The 20,225-nt window shown below is 39.9% G+C and overlaps 1 protein-coding gene across 1 annotated transcript in view; it reads left to right on the forward strand.

Moving 5' to 3' along the window:
* Positions 1 to 20,225, forward strand: part of LOC128745831 (sodium-dependent nutrient amino acid transporter 1) — a 321,231-nt gene that overhangs the window by 164,231 nt on the left and 136,775 nt on the right. The window contains exons 5-6 of the mRNA XM_053842903.1: positions 7,444 to 7,714; positions 18,023 to 18,126. Of these exons, the coding sequence (XP_053698878.1) occupies positions 7,444 to 7,714; positions 18,023 to 18,126 (375 nt within the window). The remainder of the gene's footprint in view (positions 1 to 7,443; positions 7,715 to 18,022; positions 18,127 to 20,225) is intronic.

The raw sequence follows: 20,225 nt of genomic DNA on the forward strand, positions 1-20,225 counted from the left end.
GCGACGTCGGCGCGATGACAACCTGTAACGATCAGAAGGTAATTAATTGGAATCGAAAAAAGCTGTTCATTGAAGAAATTTCTCTCTTCTGCGGAACATACACGAACACTTATATTGACTCCTATAGTTTAATTTCACTAACCTGCTCATCCTTCATGAAGCCAATCGATCAATTTCCTCCGCAGAACCAATCCGTTCCCATCGTGACAAAGGAGATGAACTTGTCGCAGGAGCTTTTCGATTCCATGCCTTATTGACGGCGACGCAGATCCGGACGGAGTTCCTTTAAGGAAGATATAAACCGAGTCAAGAGCAGCTTGTTACTGGACCTAACCTCTATTTCCGTTGTGTGGCTCCACAATCCGATAGCAAAAAATTGTCGCACGATAATTTTCAGTGCGAAATTCCAACTAAAATAGCGATAATAAGTTACAAATTCAATGCAGCTGTCTTTTTATGTAAAGGATACTTACCTAACTATTCAAATAAAGAACAAGTAAATTAGAAGTAAACTGGCCTTGTTCAAAAATCAATCAGACTTAGCTGTCAAAACATCATTCTGTACAGAGTAAACCGATCATCATCTGATTTAATCGTTACCCGACGGTAACAGATTAAATATACCAATGCGTCGGGTGACGGAGACAACCACCCAACGCGATCCGACGAAGTCGGTTGATTAATTGGTTGATTTCTTCGGCATCCTATTTGGTCGATAGATGCGTAAAACAGCATCTGTCAAAATTTTCTATTGGGCGTTCGTTAAGATAGGGATAGCACCCCGCTGGACGAAACCGCAAATAACTTCATTCCTGTAAGAAAATTGAATTTGTTATAACGAGGGATGACTCAAACTTTTGAGATGCGAAGTGTAATTATTTGAGTCGCTTACAAATGATCAATATTACCACAGATTTTCTGTCACCGATGTCAATTTATGATTTCAAATTAAGTAAAGCAAATTAAGTAAACTATCTTCCATAAAATGCGCCAATTTGTGAATAGTTGTTTCAATCGCAGATAAAATCACAAGCAAAATGAACAGGCTGCACATGCGTTACAAAGCCAAACAGTAATTGATACAATTAGAACCCCTTGACCTGCAACAAAACGATTGCCATATATTGCAAATTGCATCAAAAACGCGAAATGCAAGAAACTTGCAAACATTTTGCAAGCAAAATTCCAGCAGTGAGCCGTCAATTATTCATGTCAATTTATTGGGATTGACACTTGCAATAAGTTGACATAAATATTTGACAGCTCGCTGCTAGCATTTTGCTTGTAAACTGTTTGCAAGATTTTTGCATTTCGCGTTTTTGATGCAATTTGCAATAAAACATTTTCGCGAAAAGAGAACCCAAAGTAAATTGATATATACCAGGTATGTGACCATCGAGGGTTGCATTAGTGTGTGTAGAAAGAAGAAGAAATAGTTCTGAAATATGGTGGAACTTGCATGAAAATTAAAACTAAATTAATTGTAATTAATGAATGCAGCTATATTATTCCAGAGAAATATTTGAAAATTTACAATGAAATGTAAGGAATATATTTTTAAGTCATTTGCACTTGTAGCCTTCTTTATTATGCGTAAAAAATTTGAGAACATGGGTGACTAACTATTTCGATGCGCAATTGAAAAATGAATTAATGTTTCTAATACTTCACGATCAATACGGTATACGGTTGCTTAAATTAAAACACGTTCCATCCAACATTTTGCTTGCATGATGCTCTTGAATATCTGCCTTTGATGTCTTCTTTTAAAAAATAGTTTTATTCGAATAGATGCTTGTGCTACTGCTTGAAAATCCTTAAGTTGAAGTCACTGTTCCAAGATGATACCTTTTTATCATAAATTTACCCGTCTCAACACTACGTAGAAAACCATAAAAAGTAATCTTAGATTGCTACAAAACGGTCTTAGAAGATAATTAACACTTTAAAAGCTTACCAGAAATCAGACGAAAAATATCGCGGGCGGATAACAATGTTGCTCATGCTGCTTATTGAACAATCATGTCCGAGCGTTTTAAAAAAAATCTTTTTTGTTTTACTACTTGTAGGAAACCGATATAACGACATTTCTTTGAGACATCTTGATACCGTTTTGACGAAAAAATTTCCGCTTGCAATTTGGAATGTTGAATTTCATTGTATTCATGAAAATACATACTAGAAATAATGTTCTAAGCATAAACATAAAAACTGAGAAAAAAAATAGACAAATCTTGCGTATACAACGATTTTTTTAAAAAAATTAACTAATTTTCCATACAAAATGCTCGAAATCTCAGAACTAGTGTAGATGTGTTAGTGCAAAGTGTATATGACAGCTCGCATTGTCATATACCTGGTATATATCAATTTACTTTGAAGAGAACCCTAATAAGAATGACCATGAAGTAATTTGCGGTTTCGTCACTGACGAGAATGACATTAGCTGCGGATCATTTATGTAGGAGTGAGAGGGGAGCAAAGAGTAGAGGAGAGGAACCGGGAGTTTGGAATTTGATGTTCTTGATATTATTCCTACTGCAAACAGCTTCAGCGAGGTCCACAGCTGTCAAAAAATCTTTATATGTGTGCGTGGTGGAATACTTCATGAGGATGATGCCGTATCTCACTACTTGTGGTGACTGCTACGAATATACATTTAAAAGCCAAATAAATGTGGTAACGTTTAAATGGCTTTGGTACGTTATTTTTAAAGACTTGCGTTCGGTAGTGAGAGAAAATAACACTTGCACTTAGAAACTGGAGCCTTTTATTTATTTATTTATTTCTTGATCTGTAAAACCCTACCGCAAATATTTCCATCCCGTTTCCTCTCATGCACAAATAAACACTAAGCACTATACTCTTCAGCTAGAGAGCCTTAGAGAGTCGCCATCTTAAACCGAAAATTCCAATCGAACAGAATCTGTTGTCAAAAGTAAGTCCAATCGAACAGGAGACTTGTCAAAACACCGATTAGAGAGCCTTAAAAAGAGTAACGACTAGAGAGCCTGTTTATGATAGAGAGACGCCATCTCCAATCAAGAACATTTTTTGAGTAGATCTTTCTAAATTTTTAGCAGCTTTTTATGAATTATTAAAAATGAAAGCTTCAGAGGAAGGTTCCTTGAGGATGTTATTATTTTATGTAGCATCGAGAAACTCGAACTCTTCAATTTAAATCGCTGGTTCTCAAAAGAATTAGCAATAACAGACAACAGCAGCATAACTATTTACGGTACGACCATTGACTGTGGTAAAATTATCATGAAAAGGAATTACATATCCAGATTTTATAAAAGTTATTTATTCCAAATGTCTGTTGATCACAGAATAAGCTGTGCGTGCGGCAACACTGACATACGCAGCTGCTTTGTTGCTAGATTAGTTGTTTCAGATGGCGACTCTCTAAGGCTCTCTATCTTCAGCAATTCAGCAGTTTCATACTCCCAAATTCTAATAAGAAATGTAAACGCAAATGGGACGAGCTGAAATGGAATGAAATTTAATACAATATACAGCAAAGTTTCGTTAATTGGTGGTTCGTTAATTGGGCGGTTCGTTAATTGGGTGTTCGCTAATTGGCCTATGTGACAACATGAATGTCAAAATTGTATGGAATTTTCGAGTTTAGAAATTTCTAACAACTGTCAGTCGGCCCAATTAGCGAATCAGCTGGAGTGCAGTCGTAACCCAATTTACGAATTCAGGCTGTACTTCCTTTAGCGAAATTCCTTGTTTAGTGCCATAGAGCTTTCTAACAGCTCAAGCACCCACACTAGCGAACACGAAATACGCGCGTATATACATGATGTTTACCTCATTTTGGGGAACAGCTGATGGTGGAGGAACAAACCGACAAAAAGCGATTACTAGTTGTGTTTCGCCGTTTGCCACACTGCAGAGCACATACCCAAGCAACCAAAAGTTCGAATATTACTTGACACGCGAACTCGAAAGTTCATAATTAGTTCAGATTCAGTTCCATGGAACTTTCTTGCTGATTAGTAGTGTATATCAAGTATACGTGGAACTAAATGCTTTAAGTAGTGCTGCGAGTACTTCATAGATACTTCAAAGCTATTAGGATGCTACATGAAGTTCTGAAGTAACTTTAGTTGCTAACAAGTTCTGCGTGCTGCTTTTTTGTTTATATTTCTGGTGGTCAAACCAGCAGAATCTGAAACTATTGGAGATTAATTATTTTTATTTCACTTGAATAAATTTAATCCTCGCACATTTCTAATTACAAATATAAATTAGAATGTAATGCTCTTCATTATTGTGTTGTGTTGTGTAGCATATGTTGTCGGTATCTTACTACTATAGTTAATTGCCTGGTTCCAAACTTTATGTTCTATAATTAACTCGCGCTGCATAAAGCTGCTGCAAGTTCTAAAACGAACTTTTACTTAACAACTGATTGGCAAAATTCACATCGCTTGTATACGGCAAAGGTGACGCAGTGGATCGGTATAGGTTTGCAACGCGGAACACCCGGGTTCAAACCCAACAGCAGACAAATGCAACGAATATAGAAGTTAGGTAGAAATATAAAAATAGAACATAGAAGTGCTGCTAAATTTGTTTTTTCTTAGTTTTTGACAGTTTATTTCGAAGCTGCTTAGCGTTCTATGCAGTGGACCCAAGACAGCTTGAAAGTTCGGTTAATTACTTAAAAGTGACGCTGCTTAGCAAGTTATAGATTGATATACATAAAGCTGTTTAACCCTTGTTAGACACCATTATTCGAACTTTTGGTTACTTGGGTATTTCGGTCAAATTTTCCATCCTGTTCCAAATTCAAGCACATATTTAGAAAATATGCTAGTATTTAAGCCAGCGGAAGACGAAATGCATTCTGTACCTTGGTGACAAAGGAATGCATCTCTTTTGTTTACTGTTGTTGTTTGCCTCATTTTCAAGCACCAATACACACATAACTGGAAACTCTATTATCGTTGTAATCCCAAATTAATAGCAAAATCTTTGACCTCTGCTGAGCATGTTAAGCTCTTCTTTTATAATTTACCACCAACAAGTCACTTTTAAAATAAGTTTTTCTTCTCTGCATCCTTATACCACAGACAAACAGACATAACTCTTGGAAGAAAAATCGACAAAAATTATCGTACCTCAAATTTAGCCTGAACACTAGCACCATCTATGATCGACATTCCCAAATATCAAATAGCAACATGGGTATCCCTCGAAGTAGCAAGTATTTTTTATGGGGAATTCCCCTTCTTTCGTCAAAAAGCGCCACTTTGACCAAAACGGAGACATTCCCAACTAAGCCCAAATTTGAAATGACGGTTTAATCAGTACGATGAATGGAAAACGAGTGTTATGTCTGTTTGTCTGTACTTATACCAAGCCATTCTAAAGCAGGCTACAAGTGCAAATGACTTTAAAATATATTCCTTACATTTTATTGTAAATGTTCAAATATTTCTGTGGAATAATTTAGCTGCTTTCATTAATTACAATTAATTTAGTTTTAATTTTCATGCAAGTTCCACCATATTTCAGAACTATTTCTTCTTCTTTCTACACACACATGGTCACTTACCTGGTATATATCAATTTACTTTGCGCTTTTAGCTCCTTTAGCACACTGCTTTTTTATTTTGCCACACCCCGCACTAACCCGAGGGGATGCGCTGTGCTATCCCTATGTATTTGACAGACGATAACATCGCGCTTCCAAAACTGTCAACGCTTCCAAAAGTGTCAAATTTCGAGAAAAAAAAAGAAAAAAGCAAAACATCAAGTTTCATTGTTCGATGTTGTACTCGCTGCTCTTGTTAATGGAGCATTCCCTTGCACTAACCCCACTAAACCCTTAGCACAGACAAACAGACATAACACTCGTTTTCCATTCTTCGTACCGATTAAACCGTCATTTCAAATTTGGGCTTAGGGAATGTCTCCGTTTTGGTCAAAGTGGCGCTTTTTGACGAAAAAAGGGGAATTCCCTATAAAAAATACTTGCTACTTCGAGGGATACCCATGTTGCTATTTGATATTTGGGAATGTCGATCATAGATGGTGCTAGTGTTCAGGCTAAATGTGAGGTACGATTATTTTTGTTGATTTTTCTTCCAAGAGTTATGTCTGTTTGTCTGTGCCCTTAGCATCTGCCTTCACCAATACACTCGCGGTTGCGCAAACGAAATTTTCTTCTGCGCTTGCCTTTCATCATTATTCGCACTTTCACTTTTCCCTTTCAAATTTAAAACTGTTGAAATGCACTTATTCCCTATATTTTTTCCTGCAACTCAACGCGGCCTGCTTTTACCGCGGCATCAGCTTCGGTGGCCTGGAAGAATAGATAATTCTCAGGTTTATCTCAAAAGTGGTGAAAAGTCACATGGGACTGTTATGCGTTTATGGGCACTTAAGTGCTATTACAGTTAATTTTTCGACTTTTTCCCATACAAATAAAACCCAAAAACAGTGAACTTTGTGGTACATTCACTGTAATATAGAAAATTCAAAAACTATTACAGTGAAGCTACAGCAAAATCTGTTGTAAACAGTAAAATTCATAGTACCGTGTACCCCCGTTGGTATGACCTTCTTTAATCTGAACATTTTTAATCTGTACCCCGGTGGTATGAATGCGTTCACATTAAAAACCGATCAAGCATCACACACAATTGACGTTAAAGTTGACCGGTAAATTAAAAAAAAGCAAAAAATCTTAATGCGTTTCCTCTTGCTCAGGAGTTTTGGCAATATAGCTCATATGCAACTTACCTCTCTCCAGCACTCAAAATAGACAATTTTAGTCGAAACTACCGAGCCAATTTCGTCTTCTACAAATCGAACCTTTAGAATTCGCGCATGTTTGAAATGTTTTCAAAACGTTTGTTTTCGTCAAATCAAAACAACAAGTTCATAGGGTACGCGTCTTGCGCGTATGTGAAAATGAATAGAGTTACCAAATATTCAGATTAAAAATGCACTCGCCCAATCTGAACGAGCTGTTTTTCATATTAGCGGGGGTTGAGTGTAATCTTAATGTTTTTACATTAATACAGGTATACCTCGATATATGACAATTTATAATTTGAGAATGTTGTCTTATGTAGAAACAAGATTTTTCAAAAAAAAAACAGATATACCGCGAAAGATCCTTCTTAAAACTCCAATGATATTCGATTCGACTCGACTAGCGCCAAACGTATCGCAATTGGCAGCAAACAAAATTTGCCGCATCGCGTCACTCGCCTCGTAGTGTAAGAGCCATTCTATTTGCCGGAAAACTGGTCGAAAATATAACTAACATTGCCATTGGTATACCTAACGCAGAAGTGCTCCACTCCGTTGACGGCATGTTCTAGTCTTCGTCGTACTTTTTACCTAAAAGAAAAACAAATTACTCCATGGTAAATAACTTACAAATTTTACCTTAAAACGTTTTGGTCTATTTTACAGCGACGTCGTATTGAAAGAAAAGTCACACATCAACGATGGCGTAGGCTTGCCGGATTGGAAACTTGTCTTATGGCTGTTACTAGCATGGGTCTCAGTATTCTTAATAATCGTGCGAGGAGTGAAAAGCTCGGGCAAAGTTTCATATTTTCTGGCATTGTTCCCCTACGTCGTTCTGATCATAATTTTAGTCCGCGCCCTGACGCTGGAAGGTGCAATAGATGGATTATTGTTTTTTATAAAACCGCAGTGGAATGAGTTGCTCAATCCGAAGGTAAGTATTTCAAAAAGCTATCATATAACTAATTAATTGACCAATATGTTATGAATACAGGAGCTTAGTAAGTTACATTTTTTAAAAAATCTAGTTAATAAATGGGAAATAACTCTCAATTCAACAACCAAACAATCTATGCAATGTGATCAACTGGGTACAGGGGAACATAAATTGCATGATAAATAGTTCTCCGATTTTGAGCAAATTTTGTGTACTTGTTCGTTTTCTGAAAACCCGTATTTTTTATTTGGTGCTTAAGGTTTCCTTACCTGTTTCAGGGTGGCCCAAACAATTCTCATCCTTGCCATGAGGCCAGTTTTTAATAAATTTATGACTTTTGAATCACTCGGCCGATTTTAATCATTTTGATAGCAAATGACAGATATGTTAATGAGCTTTTAATAAAAAGTGTAACCTAAATAAACTTTCTATGAAAAATATTGAACTTTTGCATAATTTCAAAATCATAAAATTTTGATGTTTTCATGATACCCGAAAATCAAAAATTCAAAAACGTATTATTATTATTACAGAGTTTTGACACTTCTCAAAAAAAATGCTGGAAACTTTCACCTACCCTCGGGCTTCTTAATGCCAAGAGGGGTTAGGCTCTGTGGTTCTCATTCACATTTTTTTGTTACGTCTGCTCAAACTGTGTTTAATTGTAGTGATTCAGGAACCTCCTCGTTATATTACAGGTTCCAAAAACCGCCGCTTTTTGGATATTGTCCAAATTTCTTTGTAGTTCCAGCTCTTTTTCAGTTGTAGACTACAGAGCACAACTCTGGTTGCTAAGATGACCACCGAAACTATACGTACGCCCTCAATGTGCCACAACTGCTTTAACTCCTCGGTCAAGTCGTGGTATTTCATTATTTTGACCGAGACTGTTGACTGGACATTGCGATTCAGCGGTACAGCGATGTCTTTGAGGGTAACGTGCTTCCTCCTTTTGTCGTAGATCACATCGTCGGGAAGATTGGCACGTATAAAGACGTCCGTAATAATCTCACGATCCCAGTACAGTACAGTCAACTTTCGCTAATTGCACTAAGCTCTTAGCCCGTTTAGTGAAAGACTTTCGTTAATTGGGCTGAGATGTCAAAACCGAGGGATATATCGATTGTTTTTGTCGAAATCGGCGCAGAAAGGTTTATAAAACTATACACTTATGTTAAATACAGAATCAAAGTGGAACCTAATCTTTTCATTGTTGAAATTTAGTTCTAGATTGTTTAACAACTAAATAGCTGAATTTCATGCTACAATGTTAATATATACTGGCATTTTTAACTGTTTCACCGTGATGCTAAAAATAGGAGGGTCAAGTTCATAAGGGATCGGAAAACGATATGATGCAATTGTTTTCCATTCAATTAATTTTAATATTTTCTATATAAATTATTTTCCACACTTGAATGAACTATATTCAAGAGCCCCTCGGAAGAAAAAATACGTTGTCAGAAATGACGTTTGACTTCGTTTTAGATGGGCTATAGCCCAATTAACGGGAGCCCGATTAAAACGTAGCCCAGTTAAAGATAGCCCAACGAACGAAAGTTGACTGTACAGTACTTTATACAGCTATTTTCCAGAACCGGGCTGGATAGGTACTTATAGTAGGGTATGTAACAGCTTACCAAGTTGTGCTTCAAGGCCAGTTGTTGGTGCACAATCTTGACAACCGCATTGTGGCGCCCAAGATAATCCGGTTCAGCTAAGGCTGGACAGTCTGCAAACACATACTCGATAGTTTCCTCTACTGAATTGCACTTTCAACAACGGTCTTCTATATCGTCGTGCATTATGTACCTGCGGTAGTTCTTCGTCGGAATAACCCGAACCTGAATGACTACCATGAACCCTTCTTCTCCGAAAAGAAATCACCTCGCTCCAACCACGCATTCGATGTCACTGTGTCTATATGCGCTTGCTCTAACTGATAGGGGTGCGTCCCATGTAGTTCCTTTGCTTTCCACGTTTCGACCTTTTCTGATACGGTTTTTAGGTCGCAGTTCAGCTGGTAATGCTCCTGCGCCAGATGCAGGGCGCTGAATGGTCTGCTTCACTGACAATGCGGTAGACAACATGACGAGAACAACTATCTATGAAATATCTCCGCAATTGCTGGATCTGGGATGCGCATAGCGCTTGGATGTCAGTGACATCTCTTCCTACTTTCATGTGGTAAGGTGACTCTTTCGACTGCCGATCTCGGGTGGTGCGAACGGTGCTTGGTTAGCGATACTCGCAAGGCACGTTCAATCGTCTCCAAATTCGTTTTGGTCCATTTGACCACCCCGAAGCTGCATGTCAACAAAGACACAGCAAACGTGTTTATCGCCTTTACTTTGTTGCCGGTGGAGAAGAGTGATTTTGAAATACGGTTGATACGGTACAGGAACTGTTCCTGCAGTTCTTTCCTTATAGTCGAGTGGTGAATACTTTTCAGTTGCAGGAATCCCAGATATTTGTACGATTCACCTTCAATCATACTTCGAATTTCCTCCCATTCGTTCATGCGAAATCTTTCAGTGTCCATTACTTTACCCCGATGAATATTTACCAGACGACATTTGTCGACGCCAAGCTCCATCTGAATATCGTTGTTGAACGTTGTTACCAACTGCAACAAATGACGCAGCTTCTCAATAGTTTCCGCAAACAGCTTCAGATCGTCCATATAGAAGGTGTGGGTAAATTTTGTACTCGTTGTTCCGCTTTTCAATTGGTAGCCATAGCTGCTTCTGTTGAGTGCTTTGCTGAGGGGGTTCATCGCAAGGCAAAACCATAGCGGACTGAATGTATCGTCTTGGAAAATCCCCCTTTTTATGCTGAGAGTTCTGGATCGTAACACTTCTGTCCCGTCGGTAATGTGGAGTGAAGTGTACCGCATTCCCATTGCGTGATTCATTAACCTGATGATGCCACCGTCTATTTTATACAATTCTAGTACCTTAACGAGGTATGAGTGGGGTACTGAATCGTATGTCTTCTTATAGTCAATGTACGCCGTACTGAGGTTTCGCCTATTTCGGCTTGCCTGACCAACAATGACTGCATCGATGATGACTTGGTGTTTACAGCCTTGTGTGTTTTACGGCATCCTTTTTGTTCTTCAGTCATCACTCCATCACTGCATCGCAATGGTACTGCACCTTTTGGGTGATTACCAACGAGAGCACTTTGTACAGGCTTGAAAGACATGTTATTGACCTGTATTTGGCGGGATTGGCCGTGTTCCGATCTTTGGATAGAAGATAGCAACACAATATGTACAATTTTAAAAGTTACACAATATTTTTTGCAAAAAAAATATGAGACTGCACGTCAAAGTCGAATAAATTTCCACTCTGCAAAAGGTACGCACGCTGGAGGCCAACGGTTCGTTAAATCCAAACGTCGTTCGATGGAAGCTGAGCTGAAGCAAACCAGTAGATCGAAGGGTACGTTGCACGGCACGAAAGTTCAGTTGCGATAGAATAGAAGTCTCGGACAGTCGATTGCATCACCTTAGCTACAAACATCGCTTGCTCGATCTTTCTGCGTCGTTCAAGAGTGTCAATGCCTAGCAGGTGGCAGCGAACGGCATACGGGGGTAAATTCACTGGATCGCGCCGAGGTATCTCGTAGTGCGAACCGGATAAACAGGTTTTGTACACGTTGAATTCTTAAGTTCCATACAAGTTTTTGAAGACGCCATACTAAACTAGCGTATTCGAATAGCGGATGCACCAGTGAACAATATAAGGCCTTCAAGCAATAAAGATCGTTGAAATCTCGAGCAATTTTTGAAATAAAGCCGAGCTGACGTGTTGTCTTAGTGATGACAATTGTGCGGTGTAAATTGAAGGATTGCTTGGCATTCAGTAAAGCACCTTGGTCGCTAACGTGATCAACTCTTGCTAGTTGGAGTTGCTGATTATCGATGTGATACTGGAACGGAAACTAAAAGAGTACGCCATACTCTCGAAGTGAGCAGTGAAGCACCTAGGGGTGATGATCGACATTCGACTCATCTTTAACAGCCACGTGGACTATGCCTGTGAGAAAACAGCGAAGGCCATCAACGCAGTGGCTAGAATTATGCCAAACAGCTACGGACCTAGCAGTAGTCAGTGTCGTCTTTTGGCTAATGTTTCCTTATCGATCATCGGATACGGGTGTCCGGCAAGGATTCCAGCGTTGAAAAGCAAACGAAATGTAAAGAACATGAACAGCACATTCTGGCTTATGGCCATGTGAGCAGAGCCCGGCATCGTTACTAAAAATTCGTAAACGTCGATATACACCATGGGCGTAGCGACGCGGGGGGGGGGGGGGTTGGGGTTCAAACCCCCCCCCCCCCCCCAGAGGAAAATTTGTTCTACACTTTCAAGCTTGAAATTTCACAACCATCAGTCATTTTCAATTGCAAATCGTCCCTCGACAATGAAGCTTCGGTTTCAACTGAAGCAACACCGCTTCGCTTCAAAGCTGGCTTCAATCAGTGTCAGTAAAACGGGTTTCACTTCAGCATGACGACCGGTTTTAAAGTTTCATTTTCACTTTTCTATCACATATTCAGTAGAAGTTCAGTAATTTTTAACGCAAATAAATTGAATTTGAGTAACATTTCCTACATGTATGTCCACACATGTAATATTTAAATTTCGAGCCTGACTTTCAGTTGTCGTCACTTGGAACAGTCACCAACTTCAACTGACGCTTGCTTGAAGCGTTCTGTTCAATAAATGTAACCAGTCGCTTCATGTATGATGCGAAGATGAGAGAAAGTCAGCTTCATTTATTTGTTTCGACTATGCCGGCTCCTGGCTTAAAGCACAAGAAAATTTGCAGGGCTGGTTGTACGATCCTCGTCGTCGTTGTCAGCAGCTTATGCTCGCGACAGTACCTCAACCAAATGATCAGCGTTCGGATCGGGCATACCACAATCACCGCACTCTCTTCGGATTGCTTCCACAAATACTTCGGGATCGAAGTATGATGTCATCCATCCACGGGTGGTTGGAGTGTCGGCTCTACTCGCCGCCTGCCGCCTCGTTATCTGACCGACGCCATAGCGGACCGCCTGATGGTCGCTGTGAGTGTAGCCATTGTCTACCCTCAAGTCTCCTATCAGACCAGACTGCCGAATGTCACGTCGATGATAGACTCCGCACCGTTCCTACTGAAGGTACTTGTGGTGCCGACGTTGACCAGATCTACGTTGAGCTTTGCCAGAGCTTCAAGCAGAGTCCGGCCCCTGTGGTTCGTGCGACGACTTCCCCACTCTACCACCCAAGCATTAAAGTCGCCCGCCACAACCAACGGCCTTAGACCAGTCAGCACAACTGATACTCGGTCTACCATCCGCGTAAACTGCTCGATAGACCAACTCGGCGGAGTATAACAGCTGCAGTAGAACACTCCACCCACTTTGGCAACCACGAATCCCTCGTCTGCAGTTGACACATCTTGAACCGGGAACCTGCTTGTCGTCCATATAGCCGCCGTCCCGGACCTATCCGACACCCAGTTACCGTTTCCGGCAGGGATGCGGTATGGGTCCGAGATGATTGCAATGTCCGTCAACGACTCAGTAACAGTGTTTTAGTCGCCAGCGCGCCTGCCGGGCACTTCGGGCCTCCTGTTGTGTGCTTAGCGTCCCGTTGGCCGGTACATATCAGGCACTTGGGTGGCGCAGTACTGTCCCTCGCTATATGGCCCGTACCGCCACATCTCCTACACAAGTGGCTTCGGTCTGGCCCCTTACAGCTCCAGGACCTGTGCCCTCTCTCAAAGCACCGGAAGCAGGCCTCCGGCTGCTGGAACACGCTCAGTGGGCACACGGACCATCCCGCCTTCAGCTTAGCCACTTTTAGGGCTGCATTTCCGTCTTCCAGTGGAAGTCTTATAGTTGCTACCTGGGTTCCCGCCGGTCTCTTACGCAGACGAACTGCCTCGGTAGTCACCACCACTTTGCATTGCTCGTTGAGAGCTCGTGCTAGTTCACCCACTTGGGTGATCTCGTCCAGGTTTTTAAGCTAGAGAGTCATCTCGGGCGTTAGTGCGCGGATCTGCACGCTATCGCCAAGGACCTTTTCTGCCAGCACTTTGTAAGCAGAACCCTTGGCGTTCTTTTTGAGTTCAAGAATCATGTCGCCTGTGCGAGAGCGGCGGATACTCCGCACATCCGCGCCAAGACCCTTCAACTGATCATGCCCTCTCATGGCCTTTAAAACTTCCGCATATTTCGGCCCCTCAGTTTTGAGGATAAGGGCATCGCCTTTGCTCCTTTTTTTCCTAGCCACTTTCGGTAGAGCTCGATCCTCCTCTTTCTTCCTGGCCTTCTTCTTTTTGACCAACTCCCACTGGTTGTCGGACGCTAACAGCGTCTTGTTTATTTTGACGCTTGACCGAACACATTTACTTGGAGCTAGTATATTTGTTTGCTGCAACCAGCGTCCAGCAGCAACAAGCGAACAGCAGCGCGAGAGATGATCGGTTAAAATTATTGGAAAGAAGCGAACAATCAGATCAATCTAAGTTAAATAGAATTTAAATCTGTGAGTGAAAATTCCTCAAATCTTCATGAACACATGTTTCGTTCTTAAAAGTACGGTTTTTCAACGTGATATGCTGGAAATTTAAGCCTTCTTTTCCGTCTTCTTGGGCAGCAACAAAACAGTTTGAATGTTCGAAAAGACAGTTCTCATAGCAGCGGTGACACGGGACAGCAATTTGCTGAACTCTTCGTTGTCGCGGATGGCCAGCTGCAAGTGACGATAATTCTGATCGTTTCGTTGTCGCGAACAGCATATATCCTCCCAATTCCAGAACTCCTGTCGCCAAATATTCCATCACGGCAGCGAAATGAGTGCTTCAGCTCCAACACACGGTCACACGGTCAGCCGCCAATGAACACGTGCACGAGTCGTACGTTACTTCCGTTTGCCTGGCAAACGACGTTGGCACTAGCTCAGCTAGCGTTTGAATAATGCTGTTCGCCGGCTTACCGCGTATTATGTACCAGAGCAAGCGACAAAAAAAGACCACACCCATTTTTCTTGGTTCTCCATTCTATCATCTACGTGAAATAAAAAATAGAGCATTTCAATTTCAGTCTGAACAAAAGAGCAAAGTTACCAGTGAGCCGTTCGCCTTTTGCTGCCAAAGAAAAAATACGCTACGTATTATTACTGTATGGATAAATTTGTGTTGCTACGATGTAAAAGATGTTACTAAACTCTTTCATTTGATTAAATCCAATTTCATTTATTTTGACGCTTGACCGAACACATTTACTTGGAGCTAGTATATTTGTTGGCTGCAACCAGCGTCCAGCAGCAACAAGCGAACAGCAGCGCGAGAGGTGATCGGTTAAAATGATTGGAAAGAAGCGAACAATCAGATCAATCTAAGTTAAATAGAATTTAAATCTGTGAGTGAAAATTCCTCAAATCTTCATGAACACATGTGTCGTTCTTAAAAGAACGGGTTTTCAACGTGATATGCTGGAAATTTAAGCCTTCTTTTCCGTCTTCTTGGGCAGCAACAAAACAGTTTAAATGTTCGAAAAGACACTTCTCATAGCAGCGGTGACACGGGACAGCAATTTGTTCAACTCTTCGTTGTTGCGGATGGCCAGCTGCAAGTGACGATAATTCTGATCGTTTCGTTGTTGCGAGCAGCATATGTCCTCTCAATTCCAGAATTCCCGTCACCAGATATTCCATCACGGCAGCGATCATTGAGTGCTCCAGCTCCAACACCTCGCTTGGTGAATTTGCATGTCTTCGTTGCCTTATCCGTGGGAAGCAGCAACAGCTGAAGCTCAACAATTTTCGATCGGATTCTATAGGGCGTAAATTAAATACAATCATAAGGAAGCTTAACCCATAGCTTATATCGTATATATTTCTGTCATCCGTGCTAGGGAAGCACTGACGAGGGAAGGCAAAAAAATGAAAATAATTCAAATTTTCAAAATCAATTCAAAAACAACAACTTTTCAAATTCAATTTCAAAAACAAAATCAATAGTTTTCAATATTTTCAATATTTTCAATCGATTTCCCGATCAATTGGTGTAAATATCTTGAAAATCTATTGAAAATTGACTGAATTATAAGCCGAAGCGTAAAAACGCGTTTCTACTTTGATGACGTCATTTCCAACAACCAATCACGAAGCGAGAATTCTGATAAAACATAGGTTCATTATTCTCAATTTTTCAATAGTTCAACATCAAGAATCCACACTTTTCTTTATTTGGGTCAATTCTTAGAAGATTTTCCAATCGATTGGTGTAAGAATATTGAAAATCGATTGGAAAACCGCTGAGCTATTAGCGCTCAAAACCTTTCATTTTTCGTGACGCTCGCATTTTTCGATTTTTTGGAATGACACCCTATCTCAAAACTTGCCGTAAGACGTAGTCCTACGTCAAAATATTTAATAATTTCATGAAGAAGCTGATAAACACCAGATTTAAAACAAATTGCGAAAAAAAAGTCTTTTATATGGCCGAACATTTATTTGAAAAGATAAAATCACTTATGGTATTGCATAACAACATATTTATAAACGCCCTTATGGATTTGGTTACAATTTCCAAAGTTAATAAAACAGTCTTGTTCGCCATTTTTCAATGGTTTTATCTAAATCAACCAGAAAGCACCGATTAGACCAACATTTCTTGCACAAGACAAAGAAAGCTTTTCCAAGAGCACGATAAGCTCATCTATACTTATTGTATTCTTGAAGCAGACAAGTTGTGCTTGAATAAGAATTGTTTGAATTATTTAAGGGCACCAAGTTTTTGCAAGATATTCATTCTAGTATGAACAAAGAAAACGTCAAAACAGTGTCGATGTAAGATGTTGTTTGTGCTGGAGGTTCATATGCTGCCATACTTCCAGTTTAATATTTTTAAAGTACAGCAGTTGAAAGTTGATTACCAATATAAATTGATTTTAAAAATTTAAAGAGGACTGCACGACAGTTCCACATAACCACATAGTTCTACAAAATTTTTATATACTTTGTCGTTACTGCCGTTTTTAAAAAAATATGCTTCAACTGCTTCAACCCTTTCTAACATTTTCCAAACAAAGATACCGACCTAATGACCTCTATATTCAGATTAAAAAACACGAACAACTCTAGAGGAAACCCGTACCGCCTCCGGCAAAACACAATCGAACCAAATTTTTCTAATTCCTTCCTGGTAATCTTCATTGTTTTGTGACACTACAGATTGTTCAAATAAGAGTTTTCAAGTTTTCAAAATATTGGACAGATTTTTGCTTAATTTTCGTGTAAAAGATCCATATTTGTTCAGTTTTCTCCAAGTTCAGACGCCCATTTTGACAGATTAGTTGTTTACCCTAGAATGTTCTTTCTTAAGAGTATGAAGAATCTTTCAAGAATATACGATTTTAAGAGGGTTTTATGGCAGTATTGGTAAGATAAACCAACCTTGCCTAAGAGTATCATAAATTTTTGTCAAAACTATTGCTAAGTTTTAAGGAGCGTCGTTTTTGAGCAGAAATCAAGTATCCTTTAAAACCGTTTATGAGATGAATTACACTTTTTGATATTTCAGTTTTATGGGTGTTTCTTCAAGTCTCCTTCAATCATACTTCAGGAATGGTAATCAAATAAGATAACATTCGCTTGAGGAAAAACATCATAAAATCTAATAGATTTCGCAATGCTCTGATAAAACTTCTATAAGAAATGAATAAGACTAATTTGCTATTGGATTGTTACTTGGGATACTTTCTTTACGAAGAGCCGGTGACACCACAAACCACAGCTACTGCATATCAAGCAGGCATCAAATGCAAGACAGCTGCGAATGTGATCTCGTAGAAAATACGAACCATTCGTAATAACAACTTTTGCGGTAGATAGTAAGCCTACGAATATTTTTAAATGGTATGAAATTATTTTTATCAACTACGAATATAGTTTTACGAATGTTTAAAAAAAACGAAATTATATTCTCAGTGTAGTAAAAAACAGAGCTCTAAAATTTTCTAAAAAGGAATAAGCACACAAAATTTCAATAAAACCTGTGAATTTTTAAATTTCGATGTCTTTTTTTTTATGGAATTTATAGAATTAATTTTTTTTTACTCTTTATTCCATGGGCTTTCAGCACACAGCTGCTTCGCCTCTTTATATAGAATTACTTTTACGTACATATGTATATTTAAATACATATAAATTATATATACATTACAAATACATTTTTACCACAACATTATAAAACATAGAAATAAATTTAGAAATAATGCTTCTCACATCCTGTTCCCAGGTGTGGAAGGAGGCAGTTGTTCAATGTTTTTTCTCCCTGGCTACTGGAATGGGTCCGATAATAATGTTTTCCTCGTATAACAATTTCAAGCATAATTGTCACAGGTAGGTAAGATTGGAATTTATTATTTATCCATCTATTTTACAAAAGGTTAAATAACAAAGCCGGTCAATTAATCAAAATATTACTAACCAGCCCTGTAAATTGTCGTCCCAATAATAAATTTTGTTGTTCGTCAGGTATGGTATTCAGCCACAACTCAATTGTTCTTTTCGCTCTCTGTCGGCATGGGAACTATCATTATGTTTTCATCTTATAATAATTTTCACCATGACATATATAGGTAAGCTATGCGAACATATAACATTAACATTATATAGTAATAACTTCATGAATTGAACTATTTCGTAATGCTTTGAAACATTTCATAATTACTTAATAATAATGATAGTAATTTACATATACACTAACTAATAAACATTGTCATACATGTATCAAATTATAAACCGTTAAAATAATCTAGCACTAATGTCGTAGAAATTTCTGCTGTTGGACGTTCAAAATTTTACTTTGGTTACACTATTCGAAATCAAATTTCGGACGGCGTGGTAGAGCGCCCATACTAGCGCCCCGTACTCAAGGATACTGCGTACAACCGCACAGTAGAGAGACTTCAAGCAATAAGAGTCTGGTCTGGATTCAATCGTCGCAAATAATCTTCAACCTGTTGGGACAGGGAGATTTTGTCACGTTTTTGCCTTTCTACTATATAAATATATAGTATAAAGGTATAGAAATCACTTGGAAAACCGGAAATGGAAAGAAGGTCCTGCGGGCCGAATGTTATATACCATTCGACTCAGTTTCGAAAACTGAACATTTTCTGTGTGTGTGTGTGTGTGTGTGTGTGTGTGTGTGTGTATGTGTGTGTGTGTGTTTTTTTTTTTTTTTTTTTTTTAACGAGTGGGGAAATCTGCTATCAGACACCTGAGAAGACAGCTCAGGGAGTGGGGTTTGGTATCCCGTGAAGATCGTGAAGATCCAGACCCACTAAAACCCTACTCGAGTCTCCAGCCTCAATCCCCCCTGGAACCACCTTATCGGTATTACTTCAGGGAGGGGCTATTGTGCTTAACGCACGCTCTTAGATAACTACTGGACTATGGTAGTTAGGCTGTTTATTCGCCGTTGATCGGCTTTCCAGCGGTTTTGTAGCTCAAGTACGATCTGGGTAGCAGCCGCATTGACCGCACCCCAGACGTCCGAGCTAGAACACATCCTTTGGACTAAGTTATCCGGAGTAGTGTCCTGTCCGCTAACTGCCATCATGTTGCTTCTCACGCCCTCGAAACGAGGGCATATGAAGAAAGCATGTTCTGCAGTTTCCTCAACGTCCGCGCATTCGGGACACTCGGGGGACTCCGCATGCCCAAATTTGTGCAGATACTGTCTAAAACAACCATGCCCTGACAGAATCTGTGTCAGGTGGAAGTTGACTTCGCCATGACGCCTGTTGACCCATCCGGATAGTTCCGGGATAAGTCTATGTGTCCACCGGCCTTTTGTGGAATCCGACCATGCCCGCTGCCATGTGATCATCGAGGCCGATCTTGTGGTACTCCGTATGCCTCTAGTTCCACGTTGGTTGAAGCACTCTACGTCCTCGCTGATGATGATACCAATAGGCATCATACCCGCTAAGACGCAGATTGCGTCATGTGAAACTGTGCGATACGCACTCGCCACTCTTAAGCACATGAGACGATAGGTGCTTTCCAGCTTGGCTAGATAGCTTTTGGTACCTAACGCCGATGACCACACCGGCCCGCCATACCTGAGTATGGACTGGACCACGTTGGCTAAAAGCCTTCGCTTGCTGCCATATACCGCAGAGCTATAAGACATCATACGAGACAATGCCGAAATAGCTGTGGAAGCCTTCTTGCAGGCATAGTCGACGTGGCTCCCGAACTTGAGCTTGTCATCGACCATGACTCCAAGGAGTTTTAAGAACCGCATTGACGAAATAGTGCAGTCCCCGACACTGATACTTGCTTGCTGCACCGACTTGCGGTTGTTAACCACGATAACCTCCGTTTTATGATGCGCTAGGTCCAGTTTCCTGGATCGCATCCAATCTTCAACAATGCTTATAGAGTGGGCAGCCGTCAACTCAACCTCTCTGATAGATTCACCGTAGACT

The sequence above is a fragment of the Sabethes cyaneus genome, chromosome 1 (assembly GCF_943734655.1).
Source record: "Sabethes cyaneus chromosome 1, idSabCyanKW18_F2, whole genome shotgun sequence".
NCBI lineage: Eukaryota > Metazoa > Arthropoda > Insecta > Diptera > Culicidae > Sabethes > Sabethes cyaneus.